This window comes from Rhopalosiphum maidis, chromosome 2 (assembly GCF_003676215.2).
Source record: "Rhopalosiphum maidis isolate BTI-1 chromosome 2, ASM367621v3, whole genome shotgun sequence".
NCBI classification, from domain to species: domain Eukaryota; kingdom Metazoa; phylum Arthropoda; class Insecta; order Hemiptera; family Aphididae; genus Rhopalosiphum; species Rhopalosiphum maidis.
In genome coordinates, this window is record NC_040878.1 from 35,289,060 (window position 1) to 35,315,516 (window position 26,457).

At 27.7% G+C, this 26,457-nt stretch overlaps 4 protein-coding genes across 8 annotated transcripts; 2 read left to right on the plus strand and 2 right to left on the minus strand.

Annotated features, from left to right (window-relative positions):
* The first annotated feature begins 1,176 nt into the window (after positions 1-1,176).
* On the plus strand, positions 1,177-7,403 carry LOC113551366 (glutamic acid-rich protein-like). Of its 4 annotated transcripts, none has more exons than XM_026953569.1 (5): positions 1,177-1,618; positions 4,230-4,362; positions 6,616-6,878; positions 6,949-7,101; positions 7,160-7,403. In XM_026953569.1, exons 1-5 carry the CDS (start codon positions 1,553-1,555, stop codon positions 7,328-7,330), a joined length of 786 nt encoding a protein of 261 aa, XP_026809370.1. In that variant the 5' UTR covers positions 1,177-1,552; the 3' UTR covers positions 7,331-7,403. The 4 variants fall into 4 exon arrangements, with proteins under 4 accessions (XP_026809370.1, XP_026809373.1, XP_026809371.1 ...); XM_026953572.1 differs by having other exon boundaries at positions 1,510-1,618; positions 4,243-4,362; XM_026953570.1 differs by lacking the exon at positions 1,177-1,618 and adding an exon at positions 1,859-1,984.
* An 18-nt stretch (positions 7,404-7,421) lies between these two features.
* Positions 7,422-15,344, minus strand: LOC113554428 (heparan-alpha-glucosaminide N-acetyltransferase). 2 transcript variants are annotated; one of them, XM_026958267.1, is made up of 13 exons: positions 14,579-15,344; positions 14,387-14,505; positions 12,729-12,844; positions 12,519-12,625; positions 12,330-12,460; positions 12,195-12,254; positions 10,627-10,730; positions 9,666-9,773; positions 9,320-9,578; positions 8,973-9,252; positions 8,789-8,913; positions 8,055-8,238; positions 7,422-7,972 (listed from the first exon to the last, which is right to left on the minus strand). In XM_026958267.1, the coding sequence occupies exons 2-13, from the start codon at positions 14,495-14,497 to the stop codon at positions 7,791-7,793; spliced, it is 1,767 nt and encodes a 588-aa protein (XP_026814068.1). In that variant the 5' UTR covers positions 14,498-14,505; positions 14,579-15,344; the 3' UTR covers positions 7,422-7,790. The 2 variants fall into 2 exon arrangements, with proteins under 2 accessions (XP_026814068.1, XP_026814069.1); XM_026958268.1 differs by lacking the exon at positions 12,195-12,254 and having other exon boundaries at positions 14,579-15,342.
* Positions 15,345-15,770: 426 nt separating this feature from the next.
* Positions 15,771-20,081, plus strand: LOC113552111 (ATPase family AAA domain-containing protein 3). The gene is made up of 12 exons (XM_026954810.1): positions 15,771-15,919; positions 15,982-16,177; positions 16,268-16,481; positions 17,401-17,495; positions 17,560-17,725; positions 17,790-17,947; positions 18,101-18,248; positions 18,352-18,454; positions 18,723-18,970; positions 19,329-19,496; positions 19,559-19,757; positions 19,820-20,081. Exons 2-12 carry the CDS (start codon positions 15,994-15,996, stop codon positions 19,883-19,885), a joined length of 1,749 nt encoding a protein of 582 aa, XP_026810611.1. The 5' UTR covers positions 15,771-15,919; positions 15,982-15,993; the 3' UTR covers positions 19,886-20,081.
* Positions 20,082-20,890: 809 nt separating this feature from the next.
* LOC113553397 (solute carrier family 35 member B1) lies at positions 20,891-22,489 on the minus strand. The gene is made up of 3 exons (XM_026956711.1): positions 21,975-22,489; positions 21,616-21,781; positions 20,891-21,526 (listed from the first exon to the last, which is right to left on the minus strand). Exons 1-3 carry the CDS (start codon positions 22,284-22,286, stop codon positions 21,063-21,065), a joined length of 942 nt encoding a protein of 313 aa, XP_026812512.1. The 5' UTR covers positions 22,287-22,489; the 3' UTR covers positions 20,891-21,062.
* Between the last annotated feature and the right edge of the window lie 3,968 nt (positions 22,490-26,457).

A 26,457-nucleotide genomic window follows, 5' to 3' on the forward strand; every position in this document is an offset into this window, starting at 1 on the left:
ATTTATTATTATTATTATTATTATTATTAATTCCGACTATACTATACGTATATAGTGTATACATAGTTAGTTTTGCGACACTATAGGTCGTCACGTAAAGATAATACTTAATAATAATATTAAAAATTAAAAAAAAAATCTAGCGTATACGAGGGCAAATTGTCTGGGATAAAATTGTTTTTTTTTCTTACCAATAAGAAGAGGGTGTTGAAATTGTGCTACTATTTTGTATATATGACTATGCGAGTGCAGCATGTGCCGCAGTGTGTGCGTATAACGAATCCGAGGGTTTTGCGAACTCGAACTACGAGGAGCCCTTGGATTTTGAACGGACGCGTAGAGCGTTTTTAATCGACACGCCGTTTTCACGGCGACCGTCCAAGGCTTCCCGCAAATTGTGCATGTGATGGTGTCGCAATGACGAATGCGCACAACAAAACACACTTATATATACCTACATAATATATTTTATAGGCATATACACCTAAATACGGCGTTTATTATCATTATTATTATAACTGGCCGGCGACGCGGTGTCGTTTCCATAAATACACGACGGGCGAATATTCGGGTGCTCGGTAGAAAAGGTTAATCGCGGGCATCAGACTGGCGCTATGTATAATCCGCTATTATACGTATTTTATACTTAATACATACCGGTTACCGCAAGGTCGCGATTACAATATACACAATTATATATTATGTTATGTAGATATGTATAGGTATGTACACAATATATATATATATTACATATTATGATAAAGTAGACAAAATATAGAGGACAAGCACGGCTGACAAAGAGTCGTTTTTCCAAGACTCAGAGTTAAAAACCTGTGACTATGAACCGCAACGCGTAACTATAATACAGATACATTTATACACTTATACATTATAACCCACAGCTACACGGGTAATGGCCGACAATAAGCGAGACACTCAAGACGATATTATTTTTTTTCGCGCGTTTACCGCAGGAATGCGCCTTGTTTTTTTTTTCCGATCGTAACTATACACCTACACAGTTAATACAAATATAACGAAAACACAAACTAGGCTAATTCAACGGACGGCGACGCCAGTTATTACATAACCGCCGACCGATATTATAACCTCTCTTCCTGGCTTCGCGATATCTATACCCACCGCGCGGATACTGATTTTTTTTTTTTTTTACTATTATATTTTCTTTTACTTTTCGTTTTTTGTCATCGAGTTCTGCCGCCGTTACCGGTATGCCAGTGTTAACCAAACCGTTTAAATGACCGGACCGCGTTCGTGTCCCCACAGCGGTTGCCGATACGACGACCACGACGGCAAAAAAGTGCGTGACGTTGTTCTTGCAGGTGAAGTCGAAAACAGTGAGAAAAATCGAAACCTGACCAATCAGCGGCGGCGGCGGCGGCGGCTGCGGCCCACTTTTCGGACTTTGATTGTTGCGCGGAGGACTGCTGTTGTAGCTGCAAAACTATACACACGACAAACATTATACTATATAGTATTGATGTAATATAGGTGACAGCTAAAACTATATGCCAACCTACGCAGATATTATATGGACTTCGAAACATCGTACCGAAACTCCGCGGCCGCGCGTGTGTGTGACGTTCGTTTCGTATGGGTAAGTCGACCGACGTGTATACCGTATACCGGCAATATTATACCACATCATCGTGTACAATATTTAATTATTATATTATATATAAATCAAGTTATAATACGACCCGCTACGGCGCTGCCGAACTACCGTATATGAGCTAAAATAGCAAAATCAATCGCTTAGCATAATAATAGTCTATCGCCTTATTATTTGTATACATATATATAACCTTTACTTAGTCAATAAATAGTTCTTTATACTTCACAACACTCTTATAAGTTCGGCGCCACTGGTAACTTGTTTAACTCCAATCATGGATCCTCCCTCGGCCATTTAACCACGAAGCATGAATTGTAGCCGCAATCTGAAATTAGCATTTATAGAAAGGTAATACATAATATATTAAGAAAATCTCACAGTATGTTTTACTTTTATAGTTACCTATTAATATATCATATATTATTTGCAATGACGACCAGTCCAGATTCTAAGTAGGTACAAATATTTTTTTCTATCGTCAAGTTTTGTATAATACCCAAATATTAAAATGTACCTATTATATTATAATGAATCATAAAAATATTTGTTATGATTGCAGTTAAACTACCACGAGATTTTTTCTAATTTTTTTTTTTTAAAACATATATATTTCAAGTGTTAAGATTATTAAGAACGATGGTACAAAAACGAATTTGCGCAAATCATTATTTTGGAAGTTATACCTACCCTTCCGTAGTTTATGATTTTACGCGCGACGCTGTACTTTGCTGTTGCGCATTGTTTCTATAATTCATTTTTCAATTTTTTTTTTACATAGTTATTTTAATTGATTATGAATTCTGGTGAAATCATAACACGATCGACGGCCCAGGTTTACAACAGCTGTGACTGGAGCTAAAGGTCGTATAAGGAATGACTACTTTTCTCTTTTTACTATTAGGTTAGGATTACCTGTTAGGTTACTGGCTGCCCAAAGGACAGGTATGCTCTCCCTCCTAAGACCCCAAAGGGGTCGCCAACCCTCTCTCTTTCCACCTAGGTTAGCTATTTTAGTTCCTGGGGCTCTCGGTTTATGGGTCGAGCCTCCATCCAATTCGAGGTCCGGAGCTGGTTGGCGAAGGAAGTCACTATGTACTTGAAATTTAACTGTTATCAGGTTTTTACTTTTAAACACAAGTGAAATCATTTGAACGCGTGAGTAATATACCTATATAATCACAGAATGTTGAGAATTAAAATAATTACCATTTAATTTATATTTGTCTACGTATTATTTTCGGTTCGATAATAACCTATATTTACCTTATTTAATATAATTACAAGCTTAACTTTATTACTCATTACTCACAGAATACATTACATAGTGTTTATACTTATCAGTACAATGTACATTTTTAATTCCATTTATTAAAAAACAAAAATAAAAATTCGTTATAGACACGGCAGCACGTAGTAGGTAGTAAAAAATAGCATCGTGCATATGCATATAAACGTAAAATTGCGAACTTCAGAAGGATATAACTTTCAAAATAATGATTTGCGCAAATTCATTTTCACACCATTGTTATTTAATTCGTTGAAATCTAGGTTTCAAAAAAAAAAAAAAAAATGAAATAAATCGCGTGGTAACTAAACTGTAATTATTCCTTATATTTTATTACTATAACAGCAAGAAATCAAAAATATGTTGGACATTTTAATTTTGTTGTACCCTTGAGGTCCCTATTTTATTAAAAAATAAAATCTTGTTATTTCCGGGATCAGACCAGATAAGGTATTATATAGTCAAAGTCAACCTAAAGATAAAATGTATTGACTACAAAATATAAATAATAACGAATAATAGTGCTCATATACATTATGTATTTATATATATATATATATATTATTTACTACAACATTTGAAAACTTCAACTTTTTTAGAAGGCCTATACTCTATACACCCATAATTTATCTCTCCATAACATTTTTTTTTTACTTACTTATCTCTCGGCTCCATTTTATCCTTTACCTATTCAATTTTAGATTTTTGCATTTTGAGTTGAGTTAGGGATGTATTTAGGTATCAATAAGTAAATACTGCTAATAAACCATATTTTAAAATATTTAGAATTTTTAAGCATTTAATCATTAAAGTTTAGGTACTAATTATCCTGTGAAGATACATTTTATTTCAAAACAATACCTTTTTTTTTTTTTTGTAGAAAGCAGTTGATGATTTTTCTATGAATTTGTATGTGTAGGTTTCTAAGTAGATTTATTTATTTATTTATTACAAAATATACGGGTTTCCTCTATAACATTAAAGTACAGTACAATTTATTAGAACAATAGTAGAAAATTGAGAAATAAAATAATATATGTAATTAACAGAATTACAATTATATTTAAACAGTAATTAAGTAAGCAATTAAAACGCTTATATTATATATATAAATGATTAATATAGGTTGGTACCGGTACCTATCTACCTATACCTAATGTCATAATATACTGAATATATCTCCTAATAATAATTATTAAGAAAATAATATATTAAGACTATTACTATCTATTATACGCGTCAATAAATCGATAATCCTACAATCATTTTGTGTTTTTTGTTTTGTTTTTTATATATATACATGTATAGCTAATGTTAATAGCGGTGGTCGCGGAATGCACTGGCTCGGAACGCACTACACTGCAACTATCCAATTATTCTAGTGGATATTACCCGCAACATTTCGTTCTGATCGACCCTTGGGTGTCGCCGTCGTTGAAAAGTAGGTGTACTCACACATATCGATACAATCATAAATGTTTAATATTAGATACTTATCTAAATTGTACAAATAAAACGCAATTTCCTTGCGTAATGTACTTATTTTTTTGCGTGCGTAACTTTGGTTTATTCTTAAAACATTACATTTATTACATAAGTCAAAGTAATAATACGTGAAATAGGTACCTCGTGTGCGCGCAACATTTACCACAAATACAAACCTGAAACCATGATACATAATAATAATTAATATTAATGACAGATATACACCCTACATATGAGTCAATCGATCATAGACACATAGGACATAGATAGCCAATTAAAAGTAAACTTGAGAAATCTTCAACATAGACATATAAATGATAACTAAATTATTCATATATTACGAGTATGTCTATGCTCCTAAAGCAGTATCCACGGAATCGTGGGAGTATCTCTCATTATTATTATTATTTACAGTAGCTGTTTTAGTTATATTTTTTTGGTGAGGTGGCTTTATGTCATTCTCTATCCTTCATAACAAAAATTAAACTTCATAATAATAATGAAATTTAAACACATACATATAATAATAATATACCCGACACTCGTTAAGTAATTAATATAATAAAAATATGGAACATGGCAGCCGTGGCTGCGGAAGTGCAGACTGACCAATAACCAGAATACCATATTTATTTTAAAAGGATACTTTCCATAAACTCTACGTTTGTAAGACGGAGACAACATATTAGCGTCCTCGTAAGTCCTCTAAGTACTCAGAGTTGACGTGGTCACTCCGATGTCCTCGCAATATTGCCACCAGCTGAAATGCCCGCGTTTGTTTATGTGTAAATGCATAATTATTATTATTATTATTCTAATAATTATTTCTGGTATTTCTTATCGGTTTACCGCTATTGTTGGTAAAATAGTAATAAACACAGAATGATGTAGATTGTAGGTACAATAATAAAGTAAACAATAGGTACCTAATGCAAATACAGTGGATTCCGCCTAATGTGAGCACCGGTTAATATGGGCATCCGTTTAATAAGGGCAAACTGGGCTGGTTTCGAGTGTTCCGACGTGTTCACATTAAGCGGAATCTACTGCTGTATTACCTATTTAAGTTCGATCACATCGTAAATAATGTTTTTTTAATAAAACCCTAAATATGTTAAAAATACAAAGGAAATATGAGCTATTGATTAGCGCAATTTCAGTTTTTGACTTAAAGGGATGACTTAATATATTTAAATAAAATAGACCCGTAGAGGGCTCTACCCCCACACCCCTTGTTCAAACACGAATATTATTTTCTCCCCACTTTCCTACATTTAATGTATTATAATAATATTAATTACATAGTATAAATGTATATTGTATCTATTATATATAATATATAATATATATATATATTATTTACTACTAAATTTTAGGTGGTGCCTCAACCTTACTTTCCTCATGTCTCTATATTTACTACTGATTATTTGATATCTAGGAAGAATGTCCCTTATGTCTTCTACTAAGTTCATTCTTTAATGAATTAATATATATTTATGTATTATTAAAATAACCCGAATTTGAGAAACATTCTTACAGAAAATTTTTCGCCTCATCTAAGGAAACATTGTATGTTACTTATTATCCAGGTACTTGTAAATTGGGGTGGTAGATAGGTACAAAAATATTTGGCTTCACTTAGTTGCTTTTACCTATATGCACGTTTGTATGGTATTGTAAAAGAAGAATGAAAACAGTAATTATGCTTGTTAGTTCTTAATAGTTATTACCTACTCATTGTTGTAAAAAATATGCTCAGCTACTCAGCCACATCATTTTTTACATACCTATTCATAAATATAATTTAAGGGCTGTATTATTATCGATGAAACAAATTTTTAAAATCATTACTAAAACATTAATAGATCTTTTTTTAATTTTTTCATATTTTAAATTTTAAAGCTTAAATGTTTAAGGAATTATAATGTGTGCCTCATGAGTTATGAATCATGACTATACATCAAATAAATATTACAAATGATTAAGAATAAAAAAAATTTATTAATTCTATACTTTAAGATTCTGGAGATCCAATTGGGCAAATATAATTTTTCTGTTTATAATTATAAATAGTGTGTATGTATCTGGTTGGTAAAATGATTTTTAATATGTATTCATTGTTCATTCATCAACATTTTAGTAAAGATTCTTAAATACTTTCCAAAGTATATTTAAAATTTAAACTAAATAAAAATTGTCATTAATTTAGATACAAATGTAGCTGTTTACAAAAAAAATAATGGTAAATCAGAAAAATCGATAGGAGGTATAAAAAAAGTTGATGCAGAAAAATACAAAAGCGGTAAACTCGTGAATGAAAAAAAATCAACAAATTACAAAGAAGATAAGGGAGATGATGACAAATATAATAATAAAGGAGGCCATGCTGGAGAAATACATACGCATGGAGGTAAAAAGAAAGAAGCATCATACAAGAAAGGCGACAAAGAAAAAAAATTTAAAACTAAAAAAGTATGTAGATGCATAATATATGATATGATTAAAATGCAAGTAATTAACAGGAACTTATACTTGATTTCAGGGTTTTCGAGATAAGTATCACAAAAATGAAAAACATAAAGTAAATGAATTCTGGGACAATTATGAAACATATGGTACGTTTAAGAAGTTTGGTAAAAAGGGAAACAAAAAGTTGTTAGGAAATAAGAAAAGCAAGAAAAATAAAACCAAAAAAGTTTGTGATGTCAAGAGCATCTGGGAATTATTTATTGATTTTGATTAATTTTTTTTAGGGAGGCCAATCAAATAAAGAAAACCATAATAAAGGAGAAACAAAACATAAGTCTGGAAAAAAAGGAGAAATTGGGCATAAAGAAGAAAAACATAGTGACACTCATTATAATCACAAGTCTAAATATCATAAAGGAAAAAAATCTAAAAAAAACCATAAGAAAAATACATAAAACATTTTAAAATTTTAATGAAAAATCATTACAATAAGTATAAAATATTATTATTTTAACAATAAACATTAGAAAATTAGTGGTACAAAAATAAAATAGTTAAGTACATTATTATGTATTTAAATTTAACTAATGACAATAATTAAAATATGGAAGTTACACAGGAACTCCGATTTGTTTTATTTAGATATATAGCTATTTTTATAATTCTTCAAACTTAGTCAACAATTATGATTATCTTTCCATAACTTAAGATCATTGAGCAAATTAAAAACATTTTTTAATACAAAAAATGGGTTTTAATTCTATTTAGATTCATTAATATTATAGTTGAAAAATAATATGTTGTAACGGTTTCTAGTGCATTTATTTGAGAATAATAAAAATGCTACATTCTAAGTCATTCTAAGTAATAATTTAGCTATTGATATAAATTTAAAACTATATTATCAATAATTAATTATACTACAATAAATATATTTTTCTTGTGCATCACTAATGCTATTGCACACCAAAATATTGTTGCCCAACAATCCATAATTAAATACTCTGTGTGAGAAGTCTCATTCACTGGTTGCCACCTCCATGGAAGTGTATTGTAAAATATATTGTGTCCAAGATATAACATAATTGAATTTTGGCCTAATTAATATGAATATAATATAATATAATATATAATATGACGTATAACATAATGTTACTACAATAATATACCATCACTTACCAATCTCACTAAATGGTGATCCACTCCAAAGTCTCCAATGTTCAATAATTAGGAACAGGATAATAAATATTAAGAATGCAGAACTTCCAGTAATACATGCATAAGACAAAGAGAACAAATTTTTATTTATTGGTATTAAGCCTTCTTCTTTGGAAAAGTTACACAAACAACCTCCAATTAGACACTAAAAGAGCAACAAATATTATTATTTAAAAATTATTTTCATCAGTATATCGGCAACAATAACTTACATATTATAAATTAAAAATTGTATTATTATAGCTATTATTAAGTTAACATTAAGGTTAACATCTACATTTAGGATTAAGTCCATTACACAAATATTTGATTCTAACCAAAAGTCTACAACATAAATTTGATGAAATTGAACTTATTTGGACATTTAAAAAAATAAGTCTATTGCATTTCTAGAAATAGTAGTCAATAGAAGTTGATAGCATTAAAAATAATATATAATATAATTCAATGATTAAAACAAATTATCCAATAATTAATTTGAATATTTATGTGTACAAAAAATTCAAATAGTTAATAAAATAATTATTATAATACACTTCAATTATTTCAAGATAATTTAATAGCTAGAATATTATGGAACAATAAAATTATTGAATAGTGTTCATCACTAGTATCAACACTTGATGCAAATTAAAACTACTTTATTAATTAATATTCTTCTGATTATATGAATAATATTATAATAATATTCTTACAAGTACTATTGTCCATGCAATCCAACGTTTAATTCGTTCATTTGTATATTGATAACATAAGATAATGCGACCAGCATGTACACCCATATATACAAGTAAAGCATTTGTCAAAGTACTCAAAACACCTAAAATTAAAATTAAATATTAAGAATACACTTTTAATAGAACATTAATTATACCGTACCTTCAGGGTCAAATGCTAATGACTGATAAACAGGCTTAGATGTACCGGAGTACATATGATTTTCACCAAATATTAGCCTATCAATATATCCAGCAGCGCCACCAGTACAATTAATGTTTGACGAACTATTGTAGAGCCCTCCTGGTCCCAAATAGCCTTTAGGACAACCAGGTATAGGTAAAAAGAAAGTAATACTAGTATGAATAGCTACTAATATAATAACTATAATCCATTGTCTGGCACTTTCAATAATATCTCTGATTACATCTAATCTTGTATTCTTAGAAAAAAATATTAAAATAAATATTTTTTAATTTTTTTGTGAATAAAAATTTTAAAAAAATTACCGTAAAATAGGGTTGAGGTTTCATAAAAATTGTTTCCAATGTTGCTGCTATGAAATATACAAGCGCTAGTCTCTGTAATACACCTAATGGTCTAAAAGTGTTTAAATTATTGTTGTTGACAGAATTTAGCACTAAACCCATGATCAAAAGGGCAATTGATCTTCGAACAATACGACCAAAGACATATTTTCTTTTAGTGCTTGAACGAAGTTGAGATCTCAATGATATGGCAATGCTTACACCCATGACCCAACAAAACCTAATGAAAAAAAACACTTAGTTATCACAAATATGCAACAATAAACAGATATTGAAACGAAAAAAAGTTTTTTATTTTTTATTTTACCAAGGCAATATGAAGTCTGCTAATGTGATACCATTCCACGGAGCATGTTCAAAGAACCAATAATGTCCACCTCCTAGATTGACAAATACCATTAATATGATAGATATCCTAAAACAAAAATATCTCAATAACTAACAATTACACAATTATAAATTTATAACCAAACATAAGATGTATAATATAATTATTAATTTTTATATTTACATATAAATAAATATTTATATTTTGTATATAATTGACTAGTCACTGATTTATAATCAGTAATGAAATTTAAATATTTTTGTGGCTAAGAAAAACATACTAATTATATAACTTTTGTTAAATATTGTGAGAGCAGAGATCATTTGAAAGAATACACAATTTGCTAAAAAATGACAAATATATGAGTTGTTTCCCAAAAATATACTAAATAATTACTCAGAACTACTAATTAAAAATATGTATAATATATCTAATTGTAATAAAAAAAATAAAGGAATTATAAAAAAATAAATAATGAAAATTTAATTTAGCTTTTTTTAATGTATACTAAGTACCTTATCTATAAAATTGATAAATGATATGAGATAATGATTTGGCCTATATTTAATTCTAGTTAAATCAAAAATCAAAAAAAGAAATTTCATATTAGCCTAAAACCAAAATTTAAGCTATTTAAACAATAGCATCATTTAAACTTTTTTTTAATACATGTGGAGTATATAGCAGGCCACTTAAGTGTAAGCCATCATCGATTATTCAGTCCAATAAATTTATAAAGTGGGCCAAATTACTACAATATTGGATTCTAAATATGCAAATGTATACCCTGTGCAATTTGAATGATGCCACTGTATTTAAATTTAAATAAAATAATTTAATTCATTACTATAGTTGCTTATTAATTTTATCACTTAAATATAAAATAATCAATTATAAAAAACATAAATTTAATATATTAATGTCAAATTTAAGTTATTACCCTCTAAATGTGTCTAATGATGTGATACGATAACTATTATTTTTGACTGGTGTTGGAATTTGAGGATGAATAATAACTGGTTCGTTAGAACCAGTTCCAAAATCCTGGAATTATAAAAAAAAAACATACAGATAACTTAACACCGCTATTTTATAACTTCTGTACAACAATTTTAGAAATTAAATTCAGATTAACTTTTAAAGATATTTATAACAGAAAATTAATAGCTAAATAGGGTACTACACTTGCATTTGTTGTTTCTGTCTTATCAATGTATAGCATACTAAATCTATGAACAGCAGTTAAAATTTAGTTGTTAGCTTTAATATTAGAATAAATCAACCTATTATGAAACTTAATGGTAAGAGTTTTATTTATTTATAAAAATTTAAACAATATATATACAAGAACGGTCAAAGACCATGTTGGTTTACATTGTTTACAAAGTATAGTTACATATATTGTACATCTTATAGTAATACAATACCGTCTATTATCTGTTTTTTGTAGGTTTTTCCTACAATAATTCAATTTTTTATCAAGTTTTGCATACATAAAATAGTGCAATTCAAAAACGCTCATAAATCATTTAAAAACAGAATTATCATAAAAAAAACTTACTTCAAAACATAGATACAGTTCTTATCATTAAGTTTCACAATAGGATTTACTCTAATATTAAAGCTAACTAAGCTTAATTTGAACTGCTGAGCATAGATTTGCTGTTACGCACTTTTATAAAAGAGACAACTTATGCAGATGTAGTGTCTCTAACATCTAACATTTAAAAATGAAATATGATTTTTTTTTCTGATAAAAGAAAAACTATAATTTATGATTAAAAATTTTATATATTTCAATGTGCAAACATTTTTTTTAAAAAATATTTCAAACTTTAAATTTAATAACAAAATATACAAATTAATATCATTAAAAAAGTATTTGGTTTGAAATAAAAAAAAATCTCAACATTATTAGTAGATAATGTGATTTCAGGTTTCATTCCTAACTTTAGAGTACTGATGTACAAATCAAAAGTCTAATACACATTGAGTTAATTTGCATTAATAACTGTGTATAAACATTATAAACACAGTATTTGTTAAGTACTTTAATCTGAATTTAATTTCAAAATAAAATAAGTATATTATTTAGTATGACCATTTAAATTAAATAAAGTAGTTAGTTAATATGAAGATATTTGAGTCAAACGCGGATAATTCAATATCTTACAATTGTTTTCTCTATTATAACATAATAAACTTAATGATGAAAACACAATTAATTAGAAATAAATGATAAATCTATTTTACTATTTTATACAATGTAGTAATTATTGATTAGAATACTATTTACATTATCAATATTTTAATAACTTTAAGTTAAGGTTGAGCTTCATTAGTATGACAGTATAAAAATAATTATAAGTCCTAACGAAAACAATGAGTAAACCTTTTAGGAAATGTTTTATTGTTATTATTATTATAATCAATTACCCCAAATACCGATTAGTAAGGCATTTTTATCAAATATTAAATTAGTAATTAAGTTATGAAATGAAATCAAACCGCATTTTTTAATTCGACATCAGAACCATCAATTATTGGTACATCACGGCTAGAGGCCGTCTGAAACAATTAATAGTTCATACAAAAGATTCGAGATAATGACCCTAAAAAGTTTAAAAAATAAGTATAAATTACATTTTCAATATCCAAATCTGTCTTTGATGCAAATCGGAACACAGATGGCACTACATAAGTTCTTTGCAGGTAACTGATGAAAAACCAAACAGCAAAGGATGGTATTATGAGCAATAATGCATAGACAAATGCTAAAAAAAAAATAAAAAATAAAAAAATATATTTATAAAATAAAAATTTATAACTTACGCATAAATAGGTCTTGAGGAGTTGATATTTGTTTAATTTGTGAACAATTGAAATTGTTTGAAATATTCCATTGATAAACTCCATGTTCTTCGAAAGTTTGAAGTGTTCTGTTATAAAATAGAATGTATAGTTAATTATTTACTGACATGTTTTTAAAGTAATATAAATGAATAATAACGATTTTAAATGTAGTGAAAAGTAATAAATGACCTGCAATTATTATGGCTGCTGTCATTAGTCAAATCAAGCCAAAGACTATAAATTGTGTTTAATCTGATATTAGTAACTCTGTTATTGGATATGTTTTCTTTTTTCAATAAATCACACTATAAAAAAAAGTTAATGTAAAATTATTAAATAATATCACACAAATGGCAAATTTATAAATGAAAAAATGATCAATGGGCTAAACATGTATCATGAATTATGATTCATTCATGTTAGCTAAATTGTAATACATATAATTAATACTAATATATAATATTGATAGAATAATTAGTTGTTAAAACCATTATAATTACTTATCTTAAAATAAAAATATTAATAATAAAGTCAATCAATATTTTATAGTTTATAATAAAAACTCTATGTTCTGACTTTCTAGAAAGAAAATAAGAATGATAATTTATTATTTGTTAAGTAAGAAAATAAAAATAGATAATAATAGTATTTTAATAACAATAATAGTTAAGTGAATACATTTTGAAGAACGTTCAATTCAAAAATTCATAAATAACTTGAATTTCTCAATCGCATTATTAATTATTATTAATTGTGCAACTATATTCAAAATATGAAATATAAATACTATTATCAAAAATTAATAGACCACAGGTATTACTTAAGTGTAGATCAGGATCAGTTACCTAATAAAACCTTTAAGTGAGGTTACAACTATTATTTAATTAAAGGCATCTATTAAATAATTATGGGTGAAATAGGTAAATGATTAAAACATTTAAGCATAGGCGTCACTAGAGTCCAAATTCTGGGGTAGCAAAAAAAAAATTACCTACAACAAATTTACATTGCATTTATTTTTAGAAAGTAAAAAATTACTATTATACAATATAATTATTATTATTTTAATAATACAGTATAGTACAACTTGAATAATAAATAACGAATATATTTTCTAAATCTAAGATTTGGGGGTAGCCAAACAATACCCTTGCTACTCCAAAAAAAATTCTGGGGTAGCAAAGATGCCCCTTGATACCCCTTAGTGACACCTATGCATTTAAGTATAAAAAAAAATTTTACTTTAAAAAGTATTATTATTTTGTTATCGACTAATTCTATTTTAAATATGCTTTCGAGCAAATAAAAAATTAAGATTAAATTTTTATTCTAAATTTACCTAATAATTAAAATTTAAAATAACTAAGAATTTATATCATATTTTTAATTGAGAACAATTTAGTTTAAACTTTTGTTTTGAAAAAAAAAAAAACAAACTTCATAATAAAAGGTATGGAAGATGTAACCAGTAACTCCTCTTTTGAATCTATGAATCAGATTTTTTGTTACCCACTATAAAAATTTAAATTCCATTATTTATAACTAGTGTTTTAATTTATATTTCTTTTGGTAATAAATTATTAAATATTTCAAGTTAATATAAAAAATTAATAAAAACTTTTACAGTTATGAGTTCATTAAAATACATAACATGTAAGTAGATATGTATCATAATATGAAATAAACAAATCACAATGGATTATATCAGACCTATAAAATAAAAACTTATTCAAGTTATGACTTATAATATAATGTAACTAAATTATTTACATGGATTGGTAGTTATATTCAAATTATGCAATTCACAATCATTAGTATTACAGCTAATTTTTTTATCTTTTACTTACTTTGTAACATTCTTTTGTTTGCATCCACAATGAAATATTTGGCACATTGTCTGCCCATACTTGTAAGCATGCTTGGTCGAACAAAAGGTTCTTACAATCTTCAGACGCCATTTCAAATTCTAAACAAACACAATACATTGTACAATAAAAAATAAATAAGATCATAACAAATCATAAAATGATGGCACGTACTTATGTACAACGGTTAAGACAGGAATTCGGAAATTATAACAATAATAATAATTATTATTATTATTAATCGAAACAAACAAAATATGATCAACCATTTTAGCAACCGTCGAATGGTTTTGACTACTATTTAGTCACAATTACTGTATTCCCAAATATAAAGTATAAACTAGTAAACTACAAAAAATAATAAATAAAATAATGATTACTATCACACGTTAAAGATATCGCCCGTTATCGGATTTGATAATAATTATTAATTAATGTAAACATCATTCGATACTTCGATGGTGTTGGGTAAAAAAAAACACCTTTGTGAGAACATTAAGGACACATAATGATTGTGAAAGACAGTTACTGTGATCGCATAGAAAATATATCTTGTGAATAATGAATATATGTTCAACCATTGGCCATCATATGAATAATATTGACTCAATGAGTTCAAGACAAATTATAATTAACAATAGGTCCGACTAAATACTAAAATGACTAATAACTTTAATAACTTATAAGTAATGTTAGTAATGACAATATGAGTTATGAAGTCACAGGAGACAAATAGATAATTATTAACTATGTGTCCTCACTCCTGAAACCCCCACTCATGAGTGGTAAATATTTAAAACTGTCAAGTGTTAACGTCTGTTATAATCTAAGTCAATGATTCTATCACAGAATAAACTTCTAGTGAATAGTGTATACTGTATATTATTATTAATTATAGACATCATACAGTAGTACAGTATTACACTAATACAGTAAAGTTTTGTAGTATTTAAAGTACTTTCACTATTTTGTATTTTTGTAATATTTAATGAATGATGATAATAAAAATATTTAAAGTGATAATTAAGTGATTATATTTTGTGATAACTGATATTATTTTATCTGACATCATTGTTCAGTGGGTGACAATAGTCTAAAACACGGACCTTTAAGACCTTTTAGAGACAAATGATTTTTGCAACTACAGATATTAGATATTGTTTTTAAAATAGTAGGTGTTGGTGTTCCATTTTTACATTTTAATAGTTATCTTTATAATCGTGTTAATTAGTAATTACACCTTTATCATTATAATATTAGCCACAGACAACAGGAGTACATGGATTTGAGATAATATATTATTAGAGAATATGGCTAACCTGTAGAACATTTTTAGGTTATGGTCTTTTTCTGCTCTTAATTTTTTTTCAATAATCGTAAATTTATCCCACATATATTTCTTTTTTTACTTTTTTAGATTTTATATTTGTTTTGGGTGGTCGGGGTTAAATTTTTCACATACATTAATTTGTTTTAAAATATTGTTATAACTAACGGATAGTGACATATTACCTTGTAAGATAACTAAAAATTATGTCAATGACTTTGACTTAAAGTTTAACTAAAAAATTCATTAGATTTCAGTAATCATGTCATGGATTTTCGGAATGGGTGGTGGCAATAACCCCGAATCACCAAACTTGGAAAATATAGACAGTGTTTCAGATAAGAAACCATCACCGCCACCATCATCATCTAGTGGCGAGGCATATAAATTTGATTCATCTGCATTAGAACGAGCAGCTAAAGCTGCCAAAGAATTGGAAAAGTCAAGTTGGTATATTATAATTTAGTTATTGATTTAAGATTATTTTGAAAATGAAATAAGTACTAATTTTGTTTATAATATTTAAAATTTTAAAGAACATGCCAAAGAAGCATTAGATTTAGCTAAATTGCAAGAAACTACTAAGCAAATTGAATATCAAACAAAAATAAAAGAATATGAAATTCACTTGGAACAAGTACGCGTGGAACAAAAACGAGTTGATGCTGAAGAAAGAAAAAAGTTGTTGGCTGAAGAAACTAAACAGCATCAATTACGATCACAATATCAAGATCAATTGGCTCGAAAAAGGTATTTTGATTAAATATAATAAAATTAAAATTTCCATTTTGTTTATAAGTTATAACTTTATAATTTTACAAAATATTAAATGTGATTCATTCTTGGAGGACTAACTAAATGAGTTTTAGTATAGATCACAGTCAAAACATTCATACAATCCTATTTTTAATAATATGTTTATTTAAGAAAAAAACTATTATGTAAATAATTACATTTTTCCAGGCACTCTTTATTTTATTTTTATTTTTTTAAATTAATAGTTTTTTGATTTTTATTATAAATATCCAAAATAAGTGAAACAAATAGGTAGTTTAAAAGTTAAATATTTTTGTAATATGCGCAACCATAAGGCATGCATTACTATATACACAATGGTAAATACAAGTGTGTCATATTTCTCAATTTGCTATAAGTTAACCACCCACTACTATTGTTATTCATTGAAAGTAGATTGGTTATTTAATGAATTTAATCTTCTACCTAGTTAAAATGATAAAATTTTAATTTTAATTGATCCCAAGCTAGATAACTAGTTTGCTTTTGGAGGAAGAGATAGAAATAAATTATATCTGTCATCTTTCTTATTATATAATAAAATTTAAAAAAATAATAATGTAATGTATAAATATTTATTATACATTTATACATTATTAATTTATATTTATTCATTTGATCACAACTATGTTATCTAATTTACTGGCATAGTGTAAACAAAATACATTAAGTCTATCAATAAATTGAGCAAAAGAAAATTAATTTTCCTAAACTTGGCAGTTAATACTACTTTATACAAAATAACCCTACAACTTTTGGCCTATCAGCATTGTGTATTTGTGTTCAAAGAAATTACAAATATATATAATAATTCATAATCCTGAATCTTCTCCCCCACTCATGTGTATGCCACTGATTTATAAACTATTATTAGGTATGAAGATCAGCTTCAGCAACAACGTGCTTCTAATGAAGAGAATTTAAGAAGACAAGAAGAATCTGTTGCAAAGCAAGAATCTATGAAAAAAGGTATTTTGTATTTATTATATTTGAAGTAGGTACATAATTTATATATTTTTTTCTTATGTTACAGCTACTATCGAACATGAAATTGAGATGAAATCTAAATTAGATGCTAAAAAATCTGAGGCTAAAGCACTAGCAAGAGCAAAGGCAGAGAGAGAGAACCATGATTTGACAATGGAACAGCTCAAATTAAAAGCTTCTGAACATCGACAAACTGTTTTGGAGTCTATAAAGTATTTACTGAAATATTATATTTAGTATAGAAAATTAAAACATAAACAATTTTTTTGTTTCAAGAACTGCTGGTTCAATTTTTGGAAGTGGAGCAAATGCATTGCTTTCTGATTGGGATAAAACTTTAATGGCTGCTGGAGGTTTATCTCTTTTGGCACTTGGTATATACAGTGCTAAGGGTTTTACCGGTGTTACAGCAAAATATGTTGAATCAAGATTAGGTAAATATACTTAATCTGTAAAGAAATATTTAACTAATAATGTTGTTCAAATCATTGAGATTTATGCTAACTATTTTAAGGAACCTATTTCAAATAAAAATAAAAAATATATTTTATTTTAAGTTACAGTTTACAATTTGTGGTAATTTTTAGGTAAACCTTCATTGGTTAGAGAAACCTCTCGATTCTCATTGTTAGAATCAGTAAGACATCCAATTCTAACGTTTAAAGAACTCAAAACTAAAAAAAGTAGTGCATTAAAAGATGTTATTTTACCACCAAAATTAGAATCTAGATTAGGGTATGTACATAATACTATTTATATTCAAAAATACTACAAAAATCCTTGATAAATAACATATTTTATTTAATATTAAATAAATATTTTAATGTTTTTGTTTTAGTGATGTTGCTATTGCCACTTTAAATACCAAGAAAAACCGTGGTATGTACCGGAATATCTTGATGTATGGACCACCAGGTACCGGGAAAACACTTTTTGCCAAAGTAAGATATAATATATAATAAATAGCAATACAGTGTTTAAGCAAATCTCAATTATTCTACTTCTGAATAGAAAAATTTAAACTATTTTGGAGTGTTCAAATTAGGACATGCATTTTTTTTTAAATTGCTCAAACTGCTTAAAGTTTAATGGTTAAAGAACCATTGTCTAATTTTAATAAGTGTAATAATAAATAAAATTAAGTTTTATGAAATTAAAGAGGCACAAATAACTGTTTTTTTGAATTTAGACTAATTATATTACTTTCAGAAATTAGCTATGCATTCTGGTATGGATTATGCTATATTGACTGGTGGAGATGTAGCACCTTTGGGAAAGGATGGAGTAACTGAAATGCACAAAGTTTTTGACTGGGCAAACAACTCAAGAAAAGGTTTATTGTTATTTGTTGATGAAGCAGATGCATTTTTAAGAAAACGTAGTTCAGAACTAATTAGTGAAAATTTACGTGCTACATTAAACGCCTTTTTATATAGAACTGGAGACCAATCGAACAAGTAAATATGAATTAATTATCTAATTTAAAATAAATTTATTATATACAAATTTGTTAAATTTAGGTATTCGCCATGTACTAATGACTTTTTTTCATTGTTCATCTCTATCTTTACAATAACTTTTATTCTAACCGTGTTGTGGTGATACATCACTGGTATACTTGTTATTGTTGTAAATATTCCAAAACACGTTGGTCCTACTACTCCACATAAATTGTATATAATCTAATACTGAATATTTATATAAATAACAAATATTTCAAACCTTTTGGCAATCTCTGATATAGATTATAACATATTATTTATGTGTGTACATCTTTTATAATATTTAAATTAAAGACTATTTTTTTAAATTTAGATTTATGCTAGTGCTGGCTAGTAACACACCTGAACAATTTGATTGGGCAGTTAATGACAGATTAGATGAAATGGTAGAGTTTGGTCTACCAGGCAAAGAAGAACGAGAACGTTTAATTATGTTATATTTTGATAAATATGTCCTAACACCAGCAACTGAAAGCAAAGTGTAATAGATAATAACAATTATATTATTTATTTCATGTTATGAAGAAATTTATTGTTTTGTAGCAAGTTGAATATTGAGAAATTCGACTACAGTGCATTATGCAAACAAATGGCAGGAATGACTGAAGGAATGTCTGGTAGAGAAATTGCTAAATTAGGGGTGGCTTGGCAAGCAGCTGGTTATACTTCTGAAGATGGTTTGTTAACTAAAGCGATGGTCTTAAGCCGGTGTGAAGATGCAATTAAGCAGCATAAACAAAAGGTAAATATTTAGCTATAAAATTACAAAATTATATTACTTTAATATATTTTTTTAATTTTTAGATGGAATGGATGAGCGAAAAAGAAAAAAATGATTCCAGGTATACAAGACAAAAGAGCATTCAGTAATATATAGAATTTATTGGTCTATGAAACTTGTAGTTAAATCTCAAATGAATAGTCATCAACATAGAATGTTACTTATGGGTGTTTAAATGCCCTAGAATTCCATTATGTAATATATTTAATATTTTTGTTGTTGTAAAATATATTTGTATAGTGTTTAAACTGTGAGGCATACAATAAAGAAGAGAGAGAAATCAGATATTCAAGTATACAAATTATGTATGTGTAAATGTTAACGATAAAGCATTTGTGGTCATATGCGATATGACATATCATCAGAAAATACATATAACACATAAGTGTTATTACTTATTATTAAAATAAACAAGTATGGTATTCTCAACAAAATAGTTAATAAATCAAGGAAACGCTCAAACTAAAATACATTTTTTTTTTCAAAGTATTTTATTATAACAATATATAGTCAGAAAAAATTTTAAAAAAAAAATCAATAGTTATTTATATCTATGAAGTTTATTATCAGTGTTATTAATAAGTAATAAACTAAAATAACTGTTAAATTTGACTTAAACTACTTTGTGTTTGTACATAATGAATATATATGAGTTATTCCTTCATATAATGGAATGTTCAAGTCTAGAAAATTATTTATTCTATATATTTACACAGATATATATATTAATTATATGTATAAAAAAATTAATATTAAATATTACTCAAGTAAAAATTTACAATATGGGAGTACTATAATACAATCAAATTGCTTAAGTATTTTAATTCTTCAAAAACTATGGGTTTAATATCTAAAAAGAAAACTAGTATTGAGCTATATTATTCTATTCATTCTCATCAAGACCCATTATATTTTTAAAAACGCATCAATTTCTGTGATTGAAGTATATTTATTTTAAAATGTACAATTTTAACAATATGATTCAGATAAACTCTTAATAACAAAGGTTTGGAAGATAGTAAAAAATAACAATATTTCAGTGAATGTACTAATTAATTGGTACAAGACAATGTTTTTTTTTATTATTATTATTTAATATAATTATATCACAGAATTATTTCTCAATACTTAGTTCATAAATGAAAAGAATCGTTTTCATTAACATAAATGAAATAAAAAATATTGTTATTAATTAAACATACTCTTATCAAAAGCAATCATACATAAATAAAATTGTCAATTCTTATGATAAAATTCATGTTAAAATCATTTACTCTTGACAGGTTGTTTACCATAAAAACTATCTAAGAATAATCCAATAAATACTATAATAGTAGCAATCCATTGTCTAGTCAACATTGGATTACCAAAAAATATAACTGATGCAAGTACAGTAAAGAATTTTCTTGTTGTTGTCACAATTGAACAAGGTAAAGGTCCAAAATCACTTACGGTCCAAAATATAAAGAATTGGCCAAGTGCGCTAAATGCTGAGAATAACAGTAGCTGCACAACTATCTGTGGGTAACGCTGTACAAAGCTCATAAATTCAAATATTTGACCAGTACCAATAAGTGCAATGCTCAAAAATAGCATTGACCACAAGTTCATATTAACCATCATATGTCCAGATTTTGTTTTTGATTCACTACGCATACGCTCTTGGACAGCTCCAGTTACACCGTCCATCATCAATGAAAATATTAACATTATTTCTCCAAGACCCAACACTGTAAACATCATAACATTTTCATTAGCAATAACAAATGTAAAAACATTCAATCTAGTGATAAATTGATAAAGTAGAGCAGAAACATACAAGAATCCGACTGTGATGGATTGGACTTTCCGTCTTTGAACATGAACAAAGCTACACCAATGACGACGAGTAGTACAAACAAATACTTTTTTAATGGATATGACTTGTGTCCCAATAGTACACCCAAAATCATGACCGGTATGGGCTTTCCAGACTTGGCCACCACCTACAAAATAAAGTGTTAGAATTGTTGTTAAATTATTAAAATAGATGGAAGGACATGAAGTAGGTATATAATATATTGTATTAATATGATGTGTGTATGTTAGGCAGATATAGAGTATCTCTTCGTAGATATATAAAAGTTATTACAATTTAATATTATTATCTATGGTCTGCATAATGTTTCGTCGACCGACCTGAGTTGGATAATTGACCCATTGTAACGCCATGTTGCTGAAAATCATGGCCAGCAAGTATGTGATCGCGCTGACCACGTAGTACGCCGATTTCGTCGTGTCGGCGCTCTCTTCGGGGAACGCTTTGAGCACGACCCGAGCAAACGCATAGTTGACCACGCACTGCACGAACACCAGCGACAGCGAGTATGTAAACTTCTCGCCTTGCGTACCGTACGTGCCCCGTGTGATCTTCTCCTGGAGTATCCCGTAGAAGAAATAACACACGAATATGCCGGCCGCACAGATGGTGAACTTAGCCCGATTGTTCATGGTTCGTCTGCCGCCGGGTGCAAGATGCTTCGGACGGCCAGAAGACGTCTTTAGACCCTTCGAGTAGTGCCTGGGTACCTAAGACGACAACGACGCCGCCAGAAAACTGTTTGGTATTGTTGTTTGTTTAAGATGTGTTTTATAGTTTGCAACGGACGCAACAAATGGAAATGACATGTCGGCACAAGCCGTAGAGTCACCGATTCGTGATATCACTGAGTGACTGATAGGAGAATCGTCCACGTGTCTGGTCACAAATGGTTGTTTTTGGTTGGCAACCACTGAACTGAATACAGATTTTTTAAATCCAATATACATAATATAGACATAATAGAGTATAGAAATTTTATTATTAATATTTTTTTATCATTATCTAGGAATATTAAGTTAATAAATTAACCAATAATGATTATTCAGAGGTCATTGAATAGCTAGCACTCTGTCAAAAGCATAGACATATTAATATGTCTATGGTCAAAAGTATATTAACATGTATTGGAAATAAATTCAATTGAGTAACATTTTAAATAGCGAAAAAAAATGCCTAACTAACAATAATCTAGAGATTTAAAAGTAGGTAGGTAGTAGGTACTGATTTACTTAATATTAACCCCGGAAACTTAGTCTCCGAAAAATAGCCCCATGAAGAAATAACCACGGAAATAATAACCCTATAATAGAAACGATTGTTTCTACCGGTGAACGGTCTAATAGATCCCTGGATCCCGGTGACTAACTGACGCATGAAGATCCAATTGACGGGGGATTAAAATTATCATAAGGATTTTACAAATTAATTAATTAGTATTATTAATTTTTAATTATCAGTGTATTTAAATTCTTTTACGTTATTATATCGTAGTAACACTAGTATAATACAGCTGTTATCTAACATAATCCATATAATTTTTGTTTAATATACAATTAAAAAATATTCTCTATTATAACCTAATGTTTTAATAATATACGCATAAATTATTTCATAAATAAAGCTTTCATAATGCTAGGTTTCGTTTGTACATTTAATAAAAAATTAAATTGTAGTAACTGAAGTTACTGAACATTTCACTTCTCTGTTAAAATAGCCATAACTCATGTCTGGTCACCATCTTATGTTTTTTTTATATTAATTAGAATAGTATATAACTTAGTATAACTTTATAACTATAGCTACTATTATATTATTATTATTGCTTAAAAGTTATAACTTAATTCATATTTTCACTCCCAGTCTCAGAAATTAGTCGTAAGTCCAGTGGCGCCGATCTATATTTCATGTTATGGGGAAAAATGCTGGTGTTAGACCTACCTACTAAAAAAAATGTTTAGTTAGTTACGTTCGAATGGTACTATATTTATTTCTAACTATATACATACAAGATACTACATAACAAACTATTTTTGATTATCACTCACCCACCCATAAATATTTCAGGGGAATTTTCCACAGTTCATACCCGTGTTCGGCGCTACTGTTAGTACATACCAAATTTGAATATTGACAAAAATGGACATTTTAACGAAAAATAACAATTATAGGTATAATTATTTATTTTGTTTTAAGTTATTACAAAAATATTATTTAAAGACACCAATTCGTGTATTATTATTTAACACTAACAGAGAAGTATTCAAAATATTATGTAGATTAGTTGTAAGCTGTTTATGCCATAAACTTATTAACACCTGCAGTGGCGGCTCGTCAGGGGTCTTTGAGACGGCGACTCACCATAAAAAAAGAAGTAGTAAAGCAATAAAAAAGTTTGAAGAAAATTGAAGTATAATTTAATATTTTTATCTATTTTGAAAATAATTATAATGGTTTTCGATGTTAATAAAGATTATTGACAAATGATAATGTAATATTTTGTATTATATTTTTACATTAATAATGAGAAGACGGGTGTTATTCAATAATAATACAGGCGAAAAACATCGATAACAACAACTAATTACTAATTTATGCGATGCCAATGGCAGAAACTTTGAATGAGTCTAATCTCAATGTACTGAACAATATCTACACAATCTACTCCGCCTTGTCTGCATACAAAATTTGTATTAGTACACAATTGAGTCTCTCGAACGGCAGACTCCCGAATAAACTTAAATGTCTGGCTAATAATAATATTACAATATAATAATACAGTATATAATTTATGGATATGGATCTATCATATTAATCTATCATCTATGGCAATCATCAATCTTCGCTATTCATCAGAGACGATTGACGGTTGTAATAATTTTAGCGGAGAAAAAAAATAGACGTACAAATCGTTAAACCGTACTTTAATATATATAATATTTTACACGCATATGCCGTTCTGTTCAGCTTATTTTTATGAAATATCTCAATATCTTCGATTCGAAACGCGGTGAAGACGGACGAGGAAAGGTGTTCTTGGGTCGGCGATGTGGTTACTGAACGTGTGGACATTAAATATGACACAACTAAGTTTCACAAAAAAAATCGACGTTTACGTAAGTTTGATTTTCTATACTTTTAGAGCTTTAATTTACTTTTTTAGACATAAAATAAATACATACTTATTGCACCGGACAATATGCTATCCGCCGAGTGACGTATACGTATGCATATTTTATTCCCGAACGCGCAATACATAAAATACGTGAGACCGAGAATACATAATCGTCATATTAGTATATTACCAGACCCATTTTTTATAATAATTTATATTTATATTAATCGTATAAATAGCATTTTTCATTTTTAACCGGCCGAGTACCCGACTTATATAAGTTTTTTTTATCCCTAACAAAAATAAAAAGTTTTCCGAAAAGACGCATTAATATTTTTATATAATTATCTGAATTTTAAATTTTTAAGACATTGGATATTCATTTCATATTTCTGTAATAACTATTTCTGCTCAACCGATTTTTGTTTTTTGTAGTAATTTAAAAACGAATTACTATAGTTATTTGATAATTTTAACAAATGTTAATATTTGCATTGCTTATAAATATTATAATTTTCAAAATATTTTGACTATATTACACTTATAGGATAAAATAAACATAGCATAATACCATAAATAAATGCATTTATTATATATATATATTAATATCTCAAATTATCTGAGCATATAAACATTATAACTTATTGATTATTTTAAAATCAGTAAAAAATAGTATGAGTGGGTATGTATTATTCGTAAACAAGACGGTACCGAAACGGGAATGATAAAGTCACATGTGTATATAACGAGTCGAATGTGAATAACTGCTTGTACTTAGAAATTAATTATATTGATTTTGTAAGTCCTTCTTTATTATACCTAGATCATAATCTATTAACTATTTAGTATGTAATATCAGTTTAATGATTAAACTTTTAAATATTTTTAAAATTATTAATCATTTAGTTCAGCCAACTTGTAAACTACTGTATAGATACTACAGTAGGTGACTACAATACTACATGTAGACTAGGTTAAGTATGTAACTATACCGAATTTGTACAATTCGAATTCAATTTTCAATGTATAATGCATTAATGCATTGTATACAATGTAAAATTATGCTGGTCGAAGATGGTTTTATTTTTTGGTGAGAAATTTCACCAAACAGCTATTGAAATAATAAAATTATAATTTAAAAAAAAATTCAGGATATACAATTATTATGATTTTACGTATAAAATTAATTAGATACCAAAAGTTTCGTGTGCAAGACACCTGAAATACAATAATAAATCCTATAAAATCACAAAGAGCCCTATAAAAAAAAACATTATTATAATATTTATCATCCATGGCAAACAACAATCGTCGTCATTTGTAGGAGACGATTAACCATTCTAATAATTTTATTGAACAGTCTTCAAACAACAGCCTTCACTACATGACAAGTACTCTCATTTTCGTAAAATATTTCAATGATTTCATTCTGAAGTGTAAAGAAGACAAATGAAGAAATAAACTACCTCTTTCTTCAGTGGTTGTGCACGTTTGAACTTTAATATGGCACAGCTTGTTTTCGCCGAAAAGCGTCAAAGGATACTTACGTAGGTTGATTTTCCTATAATTTTAGGGTAGTAATAAATTTTATTTTTATACTTTAAATAAATATTATTATTGACTTGTACAAGTTGCTACCCCGATTACTTAGTTCTATAATTTATTTAAGATCATCCAATGCAGTTAGT